Consider the following 21,074-nt stretch of genomic DNA (forward strand, 5'->3'; position numbering starts at 1 on the left):
TACATAAAATACATTTATATTTACATAAAATACCTCTAGACATTGTTGTACATTTTTTACTCAGTAGTATCCTTTCTACGATCTAGCCATGTGCCTGAGTATGCATCTCATTCATTGATTTTTACCTGCTCCACGGCATCCCATGCTCTGTGTCCTCACGTTTGACTGCTTTGGTCCTTTAGTGATGGACACACGCCTGGACTGCTACCCCAGCCAGTGCTGGCATGAACCTCCAAAGATCCCCTGTGGATCTCTGCAGCCTCCGAGCTGCAGTCCCAGAAGGAAGCACACTGTGCCATGGGTAGTTAATTTCTTTTATTTTCTTTCTTTATTTTTTTTTTTTTTGAGACGGAGTTTCGCTGTGTCGCCCAGGCTGGAGTGCAGTGGCGCAATCTCGGCTCACTGCAAGCTCTGCCTCCCGGGTTCCCGCCATTCTCCCGCCTCAGCCTCCGAGTAGTTGGGACTACAGGCGCCCGCCACCTCGCCCGGCTAGTTTTTTGTATTTTTAGTAGAGACGGGGTTTCACCGTGTTAGCCAGGAGGGTCTCGATCTCCTGACCTCGTGATCCACCCGCCTCGGCCTCCCAAAGTGCTGGGATTACAGGCGTGAGCCACCGCGCCCGGCCTAATTTCTTTTATTTTCTTTCTTTCTTTCTTTTTTTTTTTTTTTTTTGAGAGACAGTCTTACTCTGTCACCTAAGCTGGAGTGCAGTGGCACCATCTTGGCTCACTGCAACCTCTGCCTCCTGAGTGCAAGTGATTCTCCTGCCTCACCCTCCTGAGTAGCTGGGACTACAGGCATGCACCACCATGCTGGGCTAATTTTTGTATTTTTAGTAGAGGCGGGTTTTCACCATGTTGGCCAAGCTGGTCTTGAACTCCTGGCCTCAAGAGATCCTCCTGCCTCCTCCTCCTGAAGTGCTGGGACTACAGGCGTGAGCCACTGCACCCAGCCATCAGTTAATTTCATTAAGGGCCAGATTGCCTTCGAGTGTGGCATATAGGTTTATACATGTACTAGTGGTGCATACATAATAAGGTTTGCTGTTTCTCCACATTCTCACCAATACAGACATCTTAATTTTTACCAATCTGATAGTTGTAAACTGGTATCGTGTTTTATTTTGCATTTCTCATAATATTGGCGATGTGGATTATCATTTTAGGGACTCATTAGCCATTTCAGTTTCCCCTCTTGTGGCTGCCTGTAGTCTTTGCTTTTTTTTTTGAGACAGGGTCTCATTATGTTGTCCAGGCTGGAGCAGTGGTGTAATCAAGGATTACTGCAGCCTCAAACTCTTGAGCTCAAGTGATCCTTCCACCTCAGCCTCCCGAATAGCTGAAACTATAGGGACACACCACCACTCCTGGCTTAATTTTTGTTTGTTTTGAGACTGTTTGTTTTGAGACAGGGGCTCACTCTGTCACGCAGTCTGCAGAGCAGTGGCACAATCACGGCTCACTGCAGCCTTTGCCTCCTGGGCTCAAGTGATCCTCCCACCTCAGCGTCCCAAGTAGCTGGGACTACAGGTGTGCACCGCCACACCCAGCTAACTTTTTGTATTTTTGGTAGAGACAGAGTTTCATCATCTTGCCCAGGCTAATCCCAAACTCCTGGGCTCAAGTAATCTTCCCACTTCAGTTTCCCTAAGTGCCGGGATTACAGGAATGAGCCACTGAACCCGGCCTCATAATAGTCTTAATGTGTTCTATGAGGTTAGTTCCTAAGGGGAAGTGGGAAGGAGTAGAGGAATTTAATGCCTGGCAGCCCAAAGGTGGACTCTAGTATCTGTGACGGGGTGGGCCTGGGCATGCGTGCTTTGTCTCATTGGCCTGGGGTATTTGCAGACACCAGCCATGAAGGAGAGAGAAATGGGCACAACCCCGGCACTTTCCCCTCACACATCCCTGCTGCTGGCTCCCAGCCCCCCTACTCTGGGCTGCAGACTTCCCCTACAGCTGTTTGTAATCGCTTTCTGCTTTCCTGGGAGTTCTGTGCTATTTTCTCAGGTCCATCTACCTCATTCTTGCCTCTGGCTTTCCCAGGGTGGTTTCCGGGAACAAGCTGGCAGCCTGTGTTAGATTTCCATTTACTCAAGAGTTGGAATCCATCATGTCTGGCTTTAGTGCATAACTTTCAGGTTCATTCACAACATTAAATTGTGTATTAGAGATTACTTTAGGACTCCATTCAAGGCCTTTTTTACCAGTAAAAAGTACTTTATTAAAAAAGTGGCCGGGCACAGTGGCTCACCCCTGTAATCCCAGCACTTTGGGAGGTTGAGGCGGGTAGGTTACTTGAGGTCAGGAGTTCAAGATCAGCCTGGCTAATGTGGTGAAACCCTGTCTCTACTAAAAATACAAAAATTAGCTGGATATCGTGGTGCACACCGGTAATCCCGGCTACTCAGGAGGCTGAGGCGGCGGGGGGCATCACTTGATCCCGGGAGTTGGAGTTTGCAGTGAGCCAAGTTCATGCCACTGTACTCCAGCCTGGGTGACAGAGCAATACTCTGTCTCAAAAAAAAAAAAAAAAGTTTTTGCTGGGTACAGTGGCTCATGCCTGTAATATCAACACTTTGAGAGGCCGAGGTGGGTGGATTGCTTGGCCAGGGGTTCCAGACCAGCCTGGAAAACTTAGCAAAACCCTTTCTGTATAAAAAATACAAAACAAATTATTTGGGCCTGGTGGCATACACCTAAAGCCATCCTCCCACCTCAGATTCCCGAGAGCTGCTTGATTGCTTGAGCCCAAGTTCGAGGCTGCAGTGAGCCTTGATGACACCACTGTCCTCTAGCCCGGGCGACAGAATAAGACCCTGTCTCAAAAAAAAAAAAAAAAGCTTCATGTTTGTGGTTTGCACAGATTATATTTCCTGTCTCCTTATAAATATAGCTGATGTCTGGAGCTTTGACTGTCCTTTGGGAGAATGGAATTGTCCTTTAATTCTTTTCTCTCTGTTTTTATAGGAATGATGTATTTAAAATCCACTGGCTGATGGCGGCCCTTCCTTTCACCAAGTCTCTTTCCTTGGTGTTCCACGCAGTATGTATTAGCATTTTGGGGATCATTCATGAAATTACGTATAATGCCTGTGTGAGCAGGCAAAAGGGGATAGATGGGTGGGAAACAGAGAATATATTTCACATAAAGCCTCCTTTTGTCTGGGAGGGCCTGGCCATGCGGGTAAATGATTACCACCTCCCCTCATGTTAGACTTCAGACATCTTCTCATGCTGCTTACAGACCTACGATTTGTCTAGAACACTTACTATTTTCATTTCTTTGTTTGTTGTTTTGTTTTTACCATTTCTAGGGATGAGAGTGCCACCTGCTGACTTGTTTCCATGACTTTTTTTTTTTTTGAGACGGGGTCTCTCTCTGTTGGCCAGGCTGGAGTGCAGTGGCGCAATCTGTGGTCACTCAAGCTCCGCCCCCTGGGTACATGCCATTCTCCTGCCTCAGCCTCCTGAGTAGCTGGGACTACAGGAGCCCGCCAGCACGCCCGGCTAATTTTTTTGTATTTTTAGTAGAGACAGGGTTTCACTGTGTTTGCCAGGATGGTCTTGATCTCCTGACCCCGTGATCTGCCCGCCTTGGTCTCCCAAAGTGCTGGGATTATAGGTGTGAGCCACCGCACCCGGCCTCCACGACTTTTTTATGTTTCCAGATATTCCCTCATGTTCCTATGTGATTTGAAGTTCAATTCAGTATTAGCATATTTATCTGAGAGAAAATTGATGCTATAAAGCTGGAGGCATGAGAATTGAGCTTCAGCTTTGAGTATTTGGAACTTATGCAAATTAAAATGAACTTGCCCATGAGGGTAAGATCACAACTTCTCCTGTCTGTGGGCCTCCAAGTGCCCATGGAGCACACTTGCAAGGGTGACAGTCTCTAGACATGTACTCTTTGCTATACTTGAAAGTGCGAAAAGGCAATAATATATCCTGTGACAGCGTCACAAAATGATAATGATTTGGATAATTTCCCATCTGGGTCCAAGTTAAAAGATTCTTTATGGAGCCATGTAGATAAAGAGTGATTCTGAAATGCAGTTGTTTGATTTCAGATTGACTACCACTACATCTCCTCCCAGGGCTTCCCTATCGAAGGCTGGGCTGTTGTGTACTACATAACTCACCTGTAAGTATGCAGGTCCATGTGAAATACACCATGAAATGACATACAAGTGGGGGTGGGTAACAACCTGCCCCAAGTTAGCCAGCCCTGCCCTCCCGTGGCAGCCTGTCTGGGCCTCTGCCATACTAGAGGAGTGTAGCTCATGGGTGGCTGTCCAGACTTGGGCACTCGGACTGAGCAGCATGCTCCTTCCTCCCTGTGGCCATTGGCTGTTCAGGCTGTGGGGTGCAGAGCTAACTTGGTGTGCCCTGAAGGAAGTGGTGCTCACTTATGATGTATTTCCTAAATTTGGCTGCCCGTCTTTTGTAATAAGCTTGTGAACTCATAGAATGAGCTATGCAATCTAACTGGCAGTGAGAGTCTAAAGAGACCTACCTGCTGGTGTCTGTTCCTTGTTTTCTCTTCCAGTTTGAAAGGGGCGCTACTCTTCATCACCATTGCACTCATTGGCACTGGCTGGGCTTTCATTAAGCACATCCTTTCTGATAAAGACAAAAAGATCTTCATGATTGTCATCCCACTCCAGGTAAAGGAACCCTCATCCTGTTTGTCACTTTCTTTCTTGGCACTTAGCAGGGCTCAGCTCCAAGCCTGTATGGCAAGAGGGAGTCAGCTCACCCTGAATCCCCAGCTTCTGATAGTGGAGGCTGAAGACTGGGATTCTCTTTCTGATTTCTGAATAGACTTCAGGTCATTGCACTGGGAGATGCTTGGCCATCAGTCAGCCACTGGCGTTTGGGCGCCTAGATTTTGAGTAGAGAGCTGCTGACAGTGTAGGGAGACACACAGTAACACACAGTACTGTTTTCTCTTCTGCATCATTTACTTCATAACTAAATGGTGCTGTTGGCGAGGAAGCTCAGAGATGTAGTGATTTTATTAATAAAGTATTTTAAAACCGTGAACTACACCAGTGAGTTTCCACAGGTAGAATATGGTAGTAGACATGAGGGGCAAACATTTCCTAAATCCTTACCATGTTTGGGGCTGAGGACTGAGGCCAGCCTTACAAGGCTGTGAGTCTATTGGGGGAGGAGCCTTGTCTTACTGGAAGCAGAACTTGGATGTAAAGAACTTACAATGAACAGAGGTTTTAGCAGGAACGCACAACTACCCTGCTGTGCTTGCCCAGACAGCATCTGCTTGACAGAGTTGTCCCCGTCAGCTGTTCTCACATTTTGGAGCGCAAAGTAAATGTGGAAGGTTGGGGGTAGAAGGGGACAACTCCTGAGGCACCCAGATCAGCCCTCCCAACTCTGGCAGAGTTTGCAGCAAAGCTCCTCTCCGAGTTCTGACAGACCTCATCCACCCTCACGTTCAATAATGAGGAACGTGTGTTGACATCTAATGAATGGGACAGGCCAGTTGCTCTGGGTTTCCAAGGAGAGAGTAAGTACTCAAGTTGGAAGGATCAAGGAGGGCTTTGTGACAGAGATGGGGCTGGCCTGAGTGTTGAAAGAAAGGGATGTGACAGAGGCAGTGGCATAGCAGTAGATACACATGACCCTGCTGCCTGCTGAGCAAAACGTGCTGAGGGACTGTGCCGGTCTTTCAGCTGTTGAGCCACCAGGGCCACTTCTTTAGCCAGACTGAGTCCTACAGCCTGGTGAGGTCTTGGAGTTGTGAATGACGGAGCCTGCGTTGTCACCTGGCTGCGTGCTCCCCTTCCCTTTAGTAGATTCCCTCATCCCTCTAGAGTCTCCCCCCACCAGCCTGAACTGTGCTGTTGTGGGGCACAGCCTTTCAGGAAGCCAGTCCTGGGCTTCCCTGAAAGACAGACACACACAGTTCCATGGAATACCACTCTGAGAAAATAAGGACATTTAACAAATTAAGAAAGTTATGAGTATTAGACAATGGAACTAGTCTGGGAGGGGCCTTGAATGTCAGCCTGAAAAGTTAAAACTGCTTCTTTTTGGCCATGGGCAGTGACAGAAAGTTTCTAAGTAAGGAGTAGATGATGTCCATGCAAAATGGTGTTTTAAAAACACTCTTGGCATGTTGTTCAACATTGGGAACATTCTGTCTCTCATGTAGTGTGTGAATTAAGGACAAAATGGAATTTTGAATTTAAGATGTGAAAGCCTTTGTTTTCTACTTTGTCTTTTTATTTTTAGACAGTGTCTCACTCTGTCGCCCGGGCTGGAGTGCAGTGGTGATCATGGCTCACTGCAGCCTTGAACTCCTGGGCTCAGGCAATCCTCCTGCCTCAGTTTCCCGAGTAGCTGGGACCACAGGCGCGCACCATCACGCCTGACTAATTTTAAATTTTTTTTTTTTTTTAGTAGAGGCATGGTCTCACTGTTTTGCCCAGGCTGGTGTCAAACTCCTGGGCTCAAGCAATCCTTCTGCCTTGGCTCCCCAAAGTTCTGGGATTACGGGTTTGAGCCACCACACCCAGCCCTACTTTGTCTTTTTAGATAGAGCCACAGATGCTAATCTTTTGGATAGACAGGGCTTCACGAGCAACATGGGACAGGGAAGAACCCAGAAGCTGGGTATCAATGGAGAGGCTGAAATTTCAGATATTTTTTGCATTAGTATTAAATGAAGTTTTAGGTAATTTGATTTCTAAGTCCTATATAGAAAGAGAAATTACACTTAGAGACTTGCTGAATAATAGCACTACAGATTTTACATGCAAAGTGTGGAGGATTACCTTTACAGCAAGTCAGGCAGAGTATTTGGGACCAGGGACTTCTCATAGGGTGTACAGGTAGAATGATCATGTCTGCATCCATTCCCAGTGGTAATCTTCAAAAGGATGTATTATAAGTGGTAAATTTCCCTTATGCTCTGCGGCATCTCAGTTTAGCCAGCGGAAGGACTTTTTATAAAGACTTATGCTAAGAGCCTAATAACGGGCCTGAGTATATGAGGCAAAGCCTTACCTTTGGAGGAAGAAGCAGTGTGCAGACACTGGTGAACCTCAGTGGAAGCACTCGCCGTGTCCTGTGTGGGGAGGACCTGGACTTGAATGATCCCATGAGCAGCAGTGTGGCCACTCAGCTGTGGGGCTGGAATCAGCCATTCTCACCGCTCTGGTCTCTGAAAACATAGTTCCATTGTCTGGCACTTAGATGAGTTATTGTCACTTTTCAGGCACCAGGGCCTGAAAAGTGTGGGCGTTGTGGCAAAATAGGGTGTTAAGTGCCACCTGTCCAGCAGTCCAACACCTGAGTGACTCCACTGGGTTAGGGGTACCTGAAAAGCAAAGTCCCTGTTATCTACTGCTGCATAACAAATCACCCCGAAACCCAGCGACTTAAAACAACAGTAACCCTTCATTCTCTCTCTCAGTTTCTGTGGGTTAGGATTCAAGAGTGGCTAGCTGGGTGGGTCTGACTTGGGTCTTGTGGTCACAGTCACACCGTGACTGGGAGCGTCTTGAAGTCTCCACTCGCATCTGTCTTCTGGGCTGAGAAGCTTGCTCCGGTGGGGACTGGGACAGCTGGGGCTCCTGGGGGGTCTTTCCATCTCTGCATGGTCTGTACAGCAGGGTAGTTTCAGGGTAGCCACACTTCTTACAAGAAGGCTTAGGGCTCCAAAGGTCCCAAGAGAGCTGGGTGGAAGCTTTACCTACCTTGGAAATCTCACAGCAGCCTTCCATCTTACTGTATTAGAGCAATTACAGGCCTATCCAGATTCAGGGGGATGGCATAGAGACTCTCCTTGATAGCAGAGTGGCAGAGTTCTGGAAGAGCATGTGGGACCGGAAAGAATGCTGTGGTCGCACATTGCGGGTCTAGAGGCCAAGATGTACACCCCTCATTGGGGCTGCTAGTGTCGTAACAGTGCTACACCCATGCTTTGGGGCCTCAGCAAATTCTCATGTCTGTAGGTCCTGGCAAATGTAGCCTACATCATCATAGAGTCCACCGAGGAGGGCACGACTGAATATGGCTTGTGGAAGGACTCTCTCTTTCTGGTCGACCTGTTGTGTTGTGGTGCCATCCTCTTCCCAGTGGTGTGGTGAGTAGCTCACAGGGAGGGAGGCCACATGAAAGCTTGGCTGTCAAGCCCAACAGCTGAACTGGCCATTCCCAAATTGATCTCAGTCACATGGGATGTGTGTTTAAAAGTACAGCTTTCTGAGCCCCAGACTGACCTGAATCAGCCTCCAGGGGCAGAACCCTGTGTCTTTTTCCACTTACACAGGGGATTCTGGTAGAGCTAATCCATCACCATGAGCTGGCTTTTAACAGAGTTCTAAGACAATAGAGAGGAATTGGGAAATGAGAACTTGGTAGTAACTTAAAGTAGCAGCCTGAATTTGTGGTGGTGATAGGGAGTTGGCGAAATCCCATAAACAGACAGTTCTTGCCAACTTAGGTGGAAATTGAGGAAGTTCATTAACATAAAACTAGTAATAGTTCTCAGCACACAACCATTTTTGATATTTTCAGAATGGATTGCTCCATTCCTGGAAATGGCAGTGTTTAGATGCATAGATTGTGCTTTGGGTCTGTGTAAAGAAGTGTTAGTGTCAAGTCAGTGGTTGATGAGAAAATATCCTTATTAAATCACATGCAAAGTGGTGGAAATTCAGAAGGCTAGCAGCAATAAAACACTTCACCCTTGGTGATCTGCTTCCATGGCTATTGGAATGCAATTCTTTTTTTTTTTTTTGAGACGGAGTATTGCTCTGTCGCCCGGGCTGGAGTGCAGTGGCCGGATCTCATCTCACTGCAAGCTCTACCTCCCGGGTTTACGCCATTCTCCTGCCTCGCCATTCTCCTGCCTCAGCCTCCGGAGTAGCTGGGACTACAGGCGCCTGCCACCTCGCCTGGCTAGTTTTTTGTATTTTTTAGTAGAGACAGGGTTTCACAGTGTTAGCCAGGATGGTCTCGATCTCCTGACCTCATGATCCGCCCGTCTCGGCTTCCCAAAGTGCTGGGATTACAGGCTTGAGCCACCGCGCCCGGCCGGAATGCAATTCTTTTGAAATAAATTTTAAAATAGATTTACCCCTGCCTTCATTTAGAAGTGAAGTGCTTCTTTTTTTTTTTTTTTTCTTTAAACCCGAGATGGAGTTTCGCTCTTGTTGCCCAGGCTGGAGTGCAATGGCTCAATCTCGGCTCACTGCAAACTCTGCCTCCGAGGTTCAAATGATTCTCCTGCCTCAGTCTCCTGAGTAGCTGGAATTACAGGTGCGTGCCACCATGCCCGGCTAATTTTTTTTTTTGTATTTTTAGAAGAGACAGGGTTTCGCCATTTTGTCCAGGCTAGTCTCAAACTCCTGACCTCAGGTGATCTACCTGCCTTGTCCTCCCAAAGTGCTGGGACTACAGGCGTGAGCCACCACACCTGGCTGAGGTGCTTCTTATTGCAATGCCCCATCCAATAAATTAATATTTTTGAGGATCCAGGGGTTTGTCAGTTACTCTCATTATTTATAACATGGTGCCAGTGGAGAGTACTTCTCATTCCAGCCAGTTAGATTCACTCTTCACCCTAATTCCATCATACATCACACATGATCTAGTATCAGTTCACCAGACAGCTACCAGCATAGAAGAGAGTATGAATGATGTTCCTACCTCAGCCTCCTGGGTAGCTGGGACCACAGGCACACACTACCATACCCAGCCAATTTTTTGGAGACATGGTTTTGCTATGTTGCCCAGGCTGGTCTCAAATTCTGGGTTCAAGTGATCTTCCCACCCCAGCCTCCCAAAGTGCTGGGATTACAGGCATGAGCCACCGCATCCAGTGGAGTATGAATGACTCTTCCTTCTCACTGCAGCCTCCTGCAATCCTGCACAGGAATTAGTCACTCGGGTATCTATAACATAGGATGTCCAGCATTGTTTCCAGATCGAAAAGAGTGCCTCATTAGGGAACAGAGGTTCACGCCCTACTTTTTTTTTTTTTTTTTTTTTTTTTTGAGACAGAGTCTTGCTCTGTTACCCAGGCTGGAGTGCAGTGGCACGATTTTGGCTCACTGAAAGCTCCACCTCCTGGGTTCACGCCATTCTCCTGCCTCAGCCTTCTGAGTAGCTGGGACTACAGGAGCCCGCCGCCACGCCCGGCTAATTTTTTGTATTTTTTTAGTAGAGATGGGGTTTCACTGTGTTAGCCAGGATGGTCTTGATCGCCTGACCTCGTGATCCGCCTGCCTATGCCTCCCAAAGTGCTGGGATTATAGGCGTGAGCCACTGCGCCCGGCCAACGCCCTACTTTTTACACATGCCACTATCAGAATAGTCAAATGTAGGGAACCCCAACAAGCTGTCAAGGTGTAAGCTGCCATTTCCTGCCCATTGTTAATTACAACACTAATGAGCAGATTCCAAATGGCAAAATTCCTTAAGGTAAATATCCTAAAAATTACTGTAAAATGAAAAAAAAGTAAGTACTGGAGAGATGATTCAAGATTAGTAATATTTTTTAGGCCAGGCGGATCATGAGGTCAGGAGATCAAGACCATCCTGGCCAACATGGTGAAACCCTGTCTCAACTAAAAATACAAAAATTAGCTGGGGATGGTGGCGTGCGCCTGTAGTCCTGACTACTCTGGAGACTGAGGCAGGAGAATCGCTTGAACCCAGGAGGCTGAGGTTGCAGTGAGCCAAGATCATGCCACTGCACCTCAGCCTGGCAACAGAGCAAGACTGTGTCTCAAAATAAATAAATAAATAAAATAATAGTAATAATAATACTTGTAAATATCCCGATTCAGCCAGCATTGCTTCAGGGCCAGCAGTGTACTGGTTAGCTTTCATGTGGTGGTCCATTCAGTTCTCAAGCAGATAGCTCCTCTCACAGGTGCGCAAATTACGGAGGATTTAAAGAGTAATTGATTTGCTGACAAGAGTGAGTGACAGTGTCAGACCCCAGCTGCCTTCCCTCACACAGCCTGTCTGCCTGTGCCCTGCTTAGCCCTCAAGGTAGTCTCTCCGTTGGTGGCTTTTCATGGTGCCTCCACCTCTCACCTGCGGCTTCTGTAATAATGTTAATGTTCCTCTGCCTGAACCGTAATGATGGTCATTAGTTACCAGCACATCACAGCCCGAAACGGTGTCCCTGGAGGCTGGCATTTTCCAGCAATGTTAAAAATCTCCACTCAATGAATTTGTATGGAGCTGTATGTTCACAGCTCTTAGACCTAGACTCTAGAAGTCAACTGGTGACTTTCTTCTTGGGTTTATTCTCTCCTGGTGGCAGGTGAGTTCAGTGATGCTCCATTGTCATGGGAGTGTTGGGTGGGGGGTGGTTGTGGGAGTAAGAGATTAACAGGAGCATTAAATGATGGAGTTTTGTTTTTTCCTCACACTCTGGTCCCTGCTAGACTTACTGCCACAGATTTGGCCAGCAGAGGGCGACTTTACCTCAGGCGTGTTGATTATCAACCATACCCTATTTTAGGAAGAGTGCTCTAAAGTGATCTAGTCCAACCTTTCAGCATATAATTGAGGAATTCAGTCTCAAGTTACTAGAGCTGCAAATAGGAGTGCAGATTTGCCAGCTAACTTTTTGTTCTCTAAATGTTTATTTTTAGGTCAATCAGACATTTACAAGAAGCATCAGCAACAGATGGAAAAGGCAAGTTCCCTCGTGCTCATTTTGTGTTGCTCAGCTTGCTCTGAACCCACGTGCTGGGGCACTGCAGAGGAGTGGAGGCAGCCTGTAGCCTCAAGATGCTGTCTTCCTGGGAGGCGAGCTAAGGGAGGCCTGGGGCCCACTTCGTGAGAGCAGCCGGGGGTGGTTTGGAGAAGGAGGTGTTGAGTCAGTTGTATAAGGAGGAGGTTGGGGGTGACTGCTGCTTATTAAGATGATTCATTTCATTTCCACTCATGATTGTGATTGTCACCTTCTCAAAACTGAGTCAGGAAGAGAAAATCTTGTCTTGGAAGGGCCAGATAACACTTCACTGTGAGAACAGGAGGGATAATGGATTGGAGATGGCTATGTGTAAAGCAGCCCTGCCTGCTGATTTAACACACTTTCAAAATAGATGTGTTGGTATTCATTTAAAGCGAGACTCTGATGACAGAAGGAACCTTGAAAACTACCTGATATTGAAATGGTTGTGCCCTTTATAGCCCTTTTACATCTCCTTGACTTTCTAGTTATGCCTCCTAAATCAGAAGAGAAGCTGCAAATAAAATGTTTTATGTGGTTCTGGGCTTATTTGAATAATGTTCATGACCACAGGCTGCCATGGCACAAGTGGGAATTTCAGACCATAAGGGTTTAAGGAGCACTGCTGTCTCTCTGAAAGCTCAGAACGGTCTCTGGATCCATGGTATCATACACTCAGTGTGGATATTAACATTCTTTAAGGCAGGTTATGAATAATAAATAGGTTTTTGTTATTAATAAAATTTTGTTGCTGACCCTATTTTTGATTATAAAGCCAATGTAGCTTCATTTTAGAAAATTTAGAAAATGCGTAGTAGCTGTAAATCTTATTTCATCAACCTGGTATACAACTAATAACACATTATTTAAGTTGAATTAAATATGACTTTGAGGCTTCAAGCCGGGGTCAGCCCTAGGTTGTTATTTAGGGCACAGTATTGTGGAGGATCTCGCCAGTTTGGGCCTGGAACAGATAGTACAGCATTCCTGCTGTCCAGACTCAAGTAACTTTTGCTCCTGGGAAGCCTGTGTGCAAGTCTCACCCAGGCTAGGAGCCTTGGTCAGTGCTCAGAGGCCAGCAAGGCCCACTCAGCTTCTATGACCTGCACCAGCCTTTGTTTTGTTTTCTTTCTAGTCCTGGGAATAGCCCTTCTCTCATTTTCTCATTTTTTTCCCTCAAATATACCAGGTTCCCTTCTTTTACCTCTGGAGTGTCCTCTTGTGATAGGTTCTTTTCAGTGGGTTTAAGCAGGAGTCACAGAGCTTTTGCTTCTAGCCTGGCTACATAGCCTTTCTTGGAGCCCAGTAAAGCACCCTGCCATCAGTAGAAGAACCCTAGGAAGTACAAATCCACCTCTGGGAATAACTGGGGATATTCTTTTTTTTTTTTTTTTTTGAGACGGAATTTTGCTCTTGTTGCCCAGGCTGGAGTGCAATGGTGCGATCTCTGCTCACTGGAGCCTCTGCCTTCTGGGTTCAAGCGATTCTCCTTCCTCAGCCTCCCGAGTAGCTGGGATTATAGGTGCCTCCTACCACACTCGGCTAATTTTTGTGTTTTTAGTACAGATGGGGTTTCACCACATTGGCCAGGCTGGTCTCGAGCTCCTGACCTCAAGAGATCCACCTGCCTCGGCCTCCCAAAGTGCTGGGATTACAGGTGTAAACCACCACGCCCAGCCTGTTTGGGGATATTCTTGTCCTTATTTTTCTTTTATCCATGTTATATAAGAAGATAGTTGTATTGTATTTGTAACTTGGTGAACAGGTAGGCTTTTTCTTATTTTAATATATCGCGATGAGACCATTTAACTTTATTATCTTGTAAACTTCTGTATTTCTCATTGGTTCTTCCGGCTGTTTGGCTAAAAATGTGTAAAAATCCCAACGGCAGTGTTTCTTGTTGGCGAGGCTTGCCTGTCCCTTGATGAGGCTCGATCCTGCCCCTTGATGAATTCCTCCCTTCTTCGCGTCCTCCCCGGCCACTGCTTTGTCCTCCTGACTCACCTGCCTCTTCAGTCCTCCATCTCGCTTCAGCAAGTGTGGGGTGGCTGTGGTGACTGCCGCTGGGACAATTTATTCCACCTGAGGTTGGTTGGTAGCTGAGGATCTTAGTAAGGTGCTCTGTCTGGAGTAGATGGCACAGCAGGTGAGGCAGCGCAGGGTCAGCGTTGTCCCCCAGCATCTGCAGTAAAGGGTAACTTCCTTTAACAGGAATGCTTTTGTCATGGCCTGAGCACACAAAGCAGTTTCTCATTTTTTCCACCAGGTGACAGCATGGGACCTCTTCAGCAGAGAGCGAAATCGATAAGAGCAGGAAGTCGCATAGGTAAACCAGGGTTCACGTTCCCCATTCTTAGGAAGACATCTGCTAAGGAAGCTCCCATTTCTCATCAGCAAAGATCACAAATCCTCTGAAAGAGGGACAGAGCAGATTAGAACGAGATTGTCGTTTTGGTTCATGGTCTTTTCCCTGAATTGATTGAGGCTGTGAAATGCTTTTGGGCATCACTCTGTACCCTTAAAAATGGTTACGCTTGCGACACTGCCAGAGCCAGAGCAGCCATGTTCCCAGCTGGAGCCTCCCCTGCTGAGAGGTCTCAGGAATGGCCTGTGCTGGAGCCGACCTCGGGTGTGACTGCAGGGCAGCTATGTGCTATGGAGCTTGCAGGAAAGCGGGAGTGAGCACGCTGCTAGTCGCTGGTTCTGAGATCTGTGGCCCCATTGGCCTCTGTGCCCCCATGGTTCACTTCTCCTGAGATCTGGAGGCGACTGGGAGCACAAAGGCCATGGGCAATAATGTCCCCTATTAGATTTGGAAGCTTTGCTGGATAGAGCCTGACATTCTGTTTCCTGTTCTCAGGCTCATTATTCCAGTGACTCATTTCATGGCCTTGACAGTAACTTGGGCTTTTATTTTTTTTAAGAGTTTTTGTAGAGATGAGGTCTCACTGTGTTGTCCAGGCTGGTCTTGAACTCCTAACCTCAAGCCATCCTCCTGCCTCATGGGGCCTCCCAAAATGCTGTCATTACAGGTGTGAGCCACTTCATCTGGCCACTTTGGGGTTAAGAATCTCATTTTTAGACCAGGCATGGTGGCTCATGCCTGTAATCCTAGCACTTTGGGAGGCCGAGGCAGGAGGATTGCTTGATTTTGAAACCAGCCTGGATGACATAGCAACATCCCGTCTCTACCAAAAACCATACAAAAATCTATGGCAGACCAGCCTGGGCAACATGGCAAAACCCCACCTCTACAAAAAAATACAAAAATTAGCCAGACTTGATGGCACACACCTGTAGTCCCCGCTACTTGGGAGAGTGAGGTGAGAAGATCACTTGAGCCCAGGAGATCAAGGCTACAGTGAGCTGAGATTGTACCACTGCACTCCAGCTTGGGCAACAGAGCCAGACCCTATCTCAAAACAGCAACAACAAAAGCCACTATGGCAAAGAATCTCATTTTTAGTTTAGATGCAGTCCAGGCCCAGTAATTGCAAGTGAGAGAAATGCTATTTGTAGTTTTTCTTCCTGCATTTGGGGTGAATATAGCTTTCAGAGAGTGTTTTTTTGGCTTTTATTTCTTTGTCTCTGGATTCCTTTTGACCAAACCTGGGGGAAATCTAAAGGAAAGCATTGAGGCTGAAGCTGCCCACTGTCCTTTAGCCATGTCTTTGTCTCTCCTGTCACACGCTGTGGCTTCTCTCAGGTCCTCGGTCACTGAGACTCACAGCTGCACTGCATCCTCCGAGAGGGAGCTTAATTGAATCTCACACAGACACACCTAGCGCTGGCTCCACTCTGTCTTGCCTGCCAAGATTTACTGGCTCTGACTGCCCTTGAGCCCGCATCCCCATTGCCTTCTCTTTCTCCAGTGTCATTACCTTATAGGACTGGTGTCGAGATACACACTGTAAATTTAATTAACAGTCTCTGCTGCTGACCATCCTTTTTTTGGCCTTGTGTTTTTGAGGAAAAGTCAGAAGATATATTCTGAGGAGCCTTAGCTTTCATGTGAGCCTCAGAAGTATTTAAATAATCCCGGTTGGCTGGCTGCAGAGTTGAGGGAGGAATGGCTTCGTTCCGAGGTGCCGCCGTGCTCTGAAAGGAGCCGCGGCCATGCGAGGCATTTGTTAGGGCAGCGGTTCTCAAGGGGGTCCTCAGGATCTAAACTACTTTCAGAATCAAACGGTATGAGTCTCTTGTACTGTTGACATTGCCTGATGGTGAAAAGCAATGATGCGTAAAATTGCCGGCACCCTCACGTGATTCCAGGCTGTGGCACCAGACTCTACTAGTAGCCCCTGCATTCTTTACTGTTACCTACTCACAGGGGGCAAAAAAGGCTCATATCAGTTAAGAATGGTCTTGATATAATAAAACTGTTCACATGATTAAATCTCAACCCTTGCCTTTTAATGTTCTGTGAGACAGCATGGGAGGGGTGCACACAGCACTGCTGCTGGACCTGAAGTGTGATGAGTGTGGCCTTGAGGGAAAGTACATGTGCACTTGTCTGAATTGCAAGCTGAACTAGCTGCTTTTATTTTATTTTTTGTTGTTGTTTTTTATTTATTTATTTGAGACAGGGTCTTGCACTATTGCCCAGGCTGGAGTCCAATGATATAATCTTGGCTCACTGCAGCCATAGTCTCAGCCTCCTGGGCTCAACTGATCTTCTCACCTTAGCCCTCACAGTAGCTGGACTACAGGCGTGTGCTGCCATGCCCAGCTAATTTTTATATTTTTTGTAGAGATAGGATTTTGTCATATTGCCCAGGCTGGTCTCAAACTCCTGAGCTCAAGTGATCCATCTGCCTAGGCCTCCCAGAGTACTGGGATTACAGGCATGAGCCACTGTGCCTGACCAAGCTGCTTTTATCTGGAAGAATGACTGTTTTGGTGACACAGACTTGGGTTTTTGGTGGACATTTTCTTGAAAATGAACAAAGTGAACATATTCTTCAACAAAAACAACTAACAGTATTTGTTGCTAGTGATAAAGGAAAACTTGTATTTATCCCTGTAAGCCTGACAGTTTCCTAACTGACAGTTTCCCAGGTCTTTTTTTTTTTTTTTTTTTTTCCTTGAGTCAGGCTGGAGTGCAGTGGCACAATCTCAGCTCACTGCAACCTTGACCTCCTGGGCTCAAGTGAACCTCCCACTGCAGCCTCCGGAGTAGGTGGGACTACAGGTCTTTGCCACCACGCCCGACTAATTCTTATATTTTTTGTAGAGACAGGGTCTCACTTTGTTGCCCAAGCTGGTCTCAAACTCTGACCTCAAGTGATCCGCTCACCTTGGCCTCCCAAAGTGCTGGGATTATAAGTGTGAGCCACCATGCCCGGCCAGTTTCCCAGTTCTTATAAGACTTCTGATGTAAGCAGAGGTGATATTAACAATGTGATTTTTTAGGAATTCTGTAATAAAATGTTTCTGTATCTGGGAGATCTACATAACACACTGAAACGGTGTCTTCCACCTGGCTAGTGCAGGATGTTCCAGTCATGCATTGGGGTAAAAGCTCTCCTGAAAGTGCAAGATGGACCAGGGGAGTTTATTAATGTAAGAGTGTGGAAAGTTCATTGATACATTTCAGATTCCCCACCTCCCTCATCTTTAGAAGCAACCTCTTGTCAGGCTTTAATGTAGAATCACAGACTATTCACAGTAATCTGAAAAGACCTATATCTATCTGTATGGGGCCAGATTTTCTTCATATATTTTAACCGAATACTCCCTCACAGCAAGTTGAATGCTGATTGAATCAAATATGAGGACCCAGCTGCATCTTATTAAGCTAGACATTAAAGAGAATTACAAAAATAATTCCACTTTTCTCATTCTTCTTTTTTTTTTTTTTTAGAAAAGAGGTTTTTTATTTTGGGGCCAGGCAAAGTAGCTTATGCCTGTAATCCCAGCACTTTGGGAGGCAGAGGCAAACGGATCAGTTGAGGTCAGGAGTTCGAGACCAGCCTGGCCAACATGGTAAAACCCTGTCTCTACTAAAAATACAAAAATTAGCTGGGCATGGTAGCACACACCTGTAATCCCAGCTACCCAGGAAGCTGAGGCAGAAAGATTGCTTGAACCTGGGAGGTGGAGGTTGCAGTGAATTGATATCGTGCCACTGCACTCCAGCCTGGGCCACAGAGTAGGACTCCGTCTCGAATATATATATATATATATTAATTTTAGAGACGGAGTCCTGTGTCATGCAGGCTGGAGTGCAGTGGTGTGATCATAGTTCATTGTAACCTCGAACTCCTAGGCTCATGTGGTCTTCTCATCTTAGCCTCCCAAGTAGCTGGAATTACAGGCATACGCTACCATGCCTCACTAATTAAAAAATTTTTTTTCGTGGAGATGGAGTCTCACCATATTGCCCAGGCTGATCTTGAACTCCTGGCCTCTAGCTGTCCTCCTGCCTCAGTCTCCCAAAGGGCTGGGATTACAGGTGTGAGCCACTGGACCCATCCTGTTTTACTTTCTGATCCATATTTGTAGATGTAATCATATTAACAAAAATCTTGGGGTCTTAGGGAATTTTTAAAAGTGTGAAAAGGTCTTCAGACCAAAAGATGGAGAACTGTTGTGTTAGAGATGAGGCTTGTTGAGTCTCTCATGGACATGGGGATGTGAAGTTGAGTGAAAGTCTGTCTGGTTCTTCTCTTCCTTTGCCTATTGAGCTTATTCCAGACTTAGTTGGCCAGATGCTTGTGGTTATTTAAGATGTCTGTTAGCCCAGGGCAGCTTATGCCAAAGAACTCTGTTGTATTTGGGTGTGTTCATATAAACAGACCTAACAAGAAACCTACTAGGGAAGACAAGAAGAGAAATAATCACTGCGTGTGTCATGGCTGCAATTCATGTTTATATATTTAATTCTTATTTTTCATCCTTGCTTTCCTTTTCCTATTGGTGGTTTTTATCCCTTTGGGGAATAATAGACCTACTTGAGAATCTAGTGAGAGATACAGACTTTCCCGTGTCTATATAAAATTTTCCATGTAATATCATGAGATTCATGGATCCCAGATTTAATAACCTCTTCTGTAGATTAATTTAAATCATCTTATTACCCTTCTGCAGTGATTTGGATAGGAACACACCAGCCTCATTATGATGTGAGACTTACCCGGAAGGACTCATTCCCAGGAGAGACCCTCTTCCCTTTTTCTGCCTTTTTTTTTTCTTGCTTTCTCTTTTCTATCACTTCCACTGGAATGAACCTCAAAGAGCAGTTCTGCTCTGTTCTTTTTTGTTTTCTTTTTAAAAAAAATAGGCCAGGCACGGTGGCTGTCACCTGTAATCCCAGCACTTCGGGAAGGCGAGGTGGGTGGGTTGCTTGAGGCCAGGAGATTGAGACTTTCCTGGCTAACAGGGTGAAACCCGTCTCTACTAAAAACACAAAATTAGCCGGGCGTGGTGGTGGGCGCTTGTAGTTCCAGCTACTCGGGAGGCTGAGGCAGGAGAATGGCGTAACCCCAGGAGGCGGAGCTTGCAGTGAGCTGAGATCGCGCCACTGGACTCCAGCCTGGGCGACAGAGTGAGACTCCGTCTCAAAAAAAAAATTAGCCAGGCGTAGTGGTGCACACCTGTAACCCCAGCTACTTGGGAGGCTCAGGTGATCTGCCTGCCTCAGCCTCTCAAAGTGCTAGGATTACAGGCATGAGCCACTGTGCCTGGCCAATGTGTGTTTTTTATTAAGCTGGTTTAATACAGTGATTTTAAATTTCTTTAATCACCAAAACCCTCTTGTCATTACTTTTCGTTAGCAGATTGCACTCTATTCCTGTAATGCCATCAACCGAGTCACAGCTTCTGATCAACATTATGATATAATCCATTAACCAGTGGTACCACTCTCAGTTCATTTAAGCTGTACCCAAGAGCAGAGGCCTCTCATATCATCCGGCTGAGAGGCAGTCTTGTCTTGGACACATTGCCAGGCTTTTTTTAGGCCTTTAAAGTGTTGGGAATCTAGTACTTCAGGGGACCCACAGCCTCCCAGAGGACCTGGTTAGTGGTCTGAGGTGGCAGACCCTCCCTGGACCTGCCTGGGCCTGGTTCTTCTGCTTACTGGTGTTAACATGCATGTGCTTTCCGTGTGTCTTGAGACATTGTTGAGAACCACCAACTCTTCTCAATTGATGACTGCAGTATTTAGGGAAGGTCGGATTCTCTTGCTGAGAAGGTTCTGCCTGCTATTAACCAGCCTTTGTCATCAAGCATTGGGAAGTCTGACCTTCATTCTTGCCTAGCTCGCTGCTGTGATTGTGTGCAGTGGACAGGAGAGGTGGGCGGTAGTGTGCGCTGTGATTGTGTGCAGTGGACAGGAGGGGTGGGCGGTAGTGTGCGCCTCAGCCCAGCTGCAGCGTTGCGTCCCAAGTCTCACTGGCATAGCTCACAGCATTGCGGCTGCAGGTTGCGACTGGCAGAGAAACAGGAGAGACTGACGGGAGCTGAGTCTGAGATCAGCATGGCCCTCTGCACACCACCCTCTCGCAGGGCCTTTGGTGCACTGTGGTTCTAGAATCGAAGGTAAGTAGGAGCTGGAAACCTAACAGGCTTGGCAGCAGAGGTCTTTGTCAGAGCTAACTTTCCTGGTGTTGTGTGTGGTCTTTAGTGCTCTCAGGAGCTGTTTCTGCTGCTTTCATTGATGCTTTTTATTTATCATTTAAGATATAATTTTGTTTACAATAATATGCACAGTCCTTAACTATTCCGTTTGATGACTTTTCCTATCTCCTGGGTCATTGCTTCAAATGTATATTGCAAATGTTTGTTTGTTTGTTTGTTTGTTTGTTTTTTTAAGACAGACTTCTGCTCTTGTTGCCTAGGCTGGAGTGCAATGATGCGGTCCTCGGCTCACTGCAACCACTGCCTCCTGGGTTCAAGCAATTCTGCCTCAGTCTCCCGAGTAGCTGGGATTACAGGCATGTGCTACCATGCCTGGCTAATTTTTGTGCTTTTAGTAGAGACGGGGTTTCACCATGTTGGCCAGGCTGGTCTTAAATTCCTGACCTCAGGTGATCCGCCCACAGTGCTGAGATTACAGGTGTGGGCCACCGTGCCCAGCCAGAAATATATTTTTGATTCATTTTCACATGACACAACATTTTGAAGATCAAAGAATTTCATTCTCTGTGTAGTTGTTCTTGGCCACTCGCAGCCTTTCCCATACTTGCTCCTGATACGGCCTTTGAGTGGGATTAGTGGGATCTTTTCCTAGTGGAGGCCAGAGGACAGCTCGTGAACTAAACCCTCCCCAGAAGGGACATTTCAGGTCAGTGTGGTCCCAGGTCAGCCCGTGGCCTGCGTCCTTTGGTGCCTTTCTGGTGACTGAG

At 46.7% G+C, this 21,074-nt stretch overlaps 1 protein-coding gene across 4 annotated transcripts in view; it reads left to right on the forward strand.

Moving 5' to 3' along the window:
- The window catches only part of GPR107 (G protein-coupled receptor 107), an 84,954-nt gene that overhangs the window by 41,241 nt on the left and 22,639 nt on the right, over positions 1 to 21,074 (forward strand). For 2 of the 4 annotated variants that reach the window (XM_010360941.2, XM_010360942.1), the window contains exons 10-14: positions 2,970 to 3,045; positions 4,073 to 4,146; positions 4,552 to 4,669; positions 7,985 to 8,115; positions 11,645 to 11,688. In XM_010360941.2, coding sequence (XP_010359243.1) covers positions 2,970 to 3,045; positions 4,073 to 4,146; positions 4,552 to 4,669; positions 7,985 to 8,115; positions 11,645 to 11,688 — 443 coding nt within the window. Of the gene's footprint in view, positions 1 to 2,969; positions 3,046 to 4,072; positions 4,147 to 4,551; positions 4,670 to 7,984; positions 8,116 to 11,644; positions 11,689 to 13,993; positions 14,054 to 14,319; positions 14,322 to 18,096; positions 18,182 to 21,074 lie in introns of all 4 variants that reach the window. The other 2 variants (XM_030920304.1, XM_010360943.2) reach the window with 2 other exon arrangements.

Source organism: Rhinopithecus roxellana, chromosome 16, assembly GCF_007565055.1.
Source record: "Rhinopithecus roxellana isolate Shanxi Qingling chromosome 16, ASM756505v1, whole genome shotgun sequence".
Lineage (NCBI taxonomy): Eukaryota > Metazoa > Chordata > Mammalia > Primates > Cercopithecidae > Rhinopithecus > Rhinopithecus roxellana.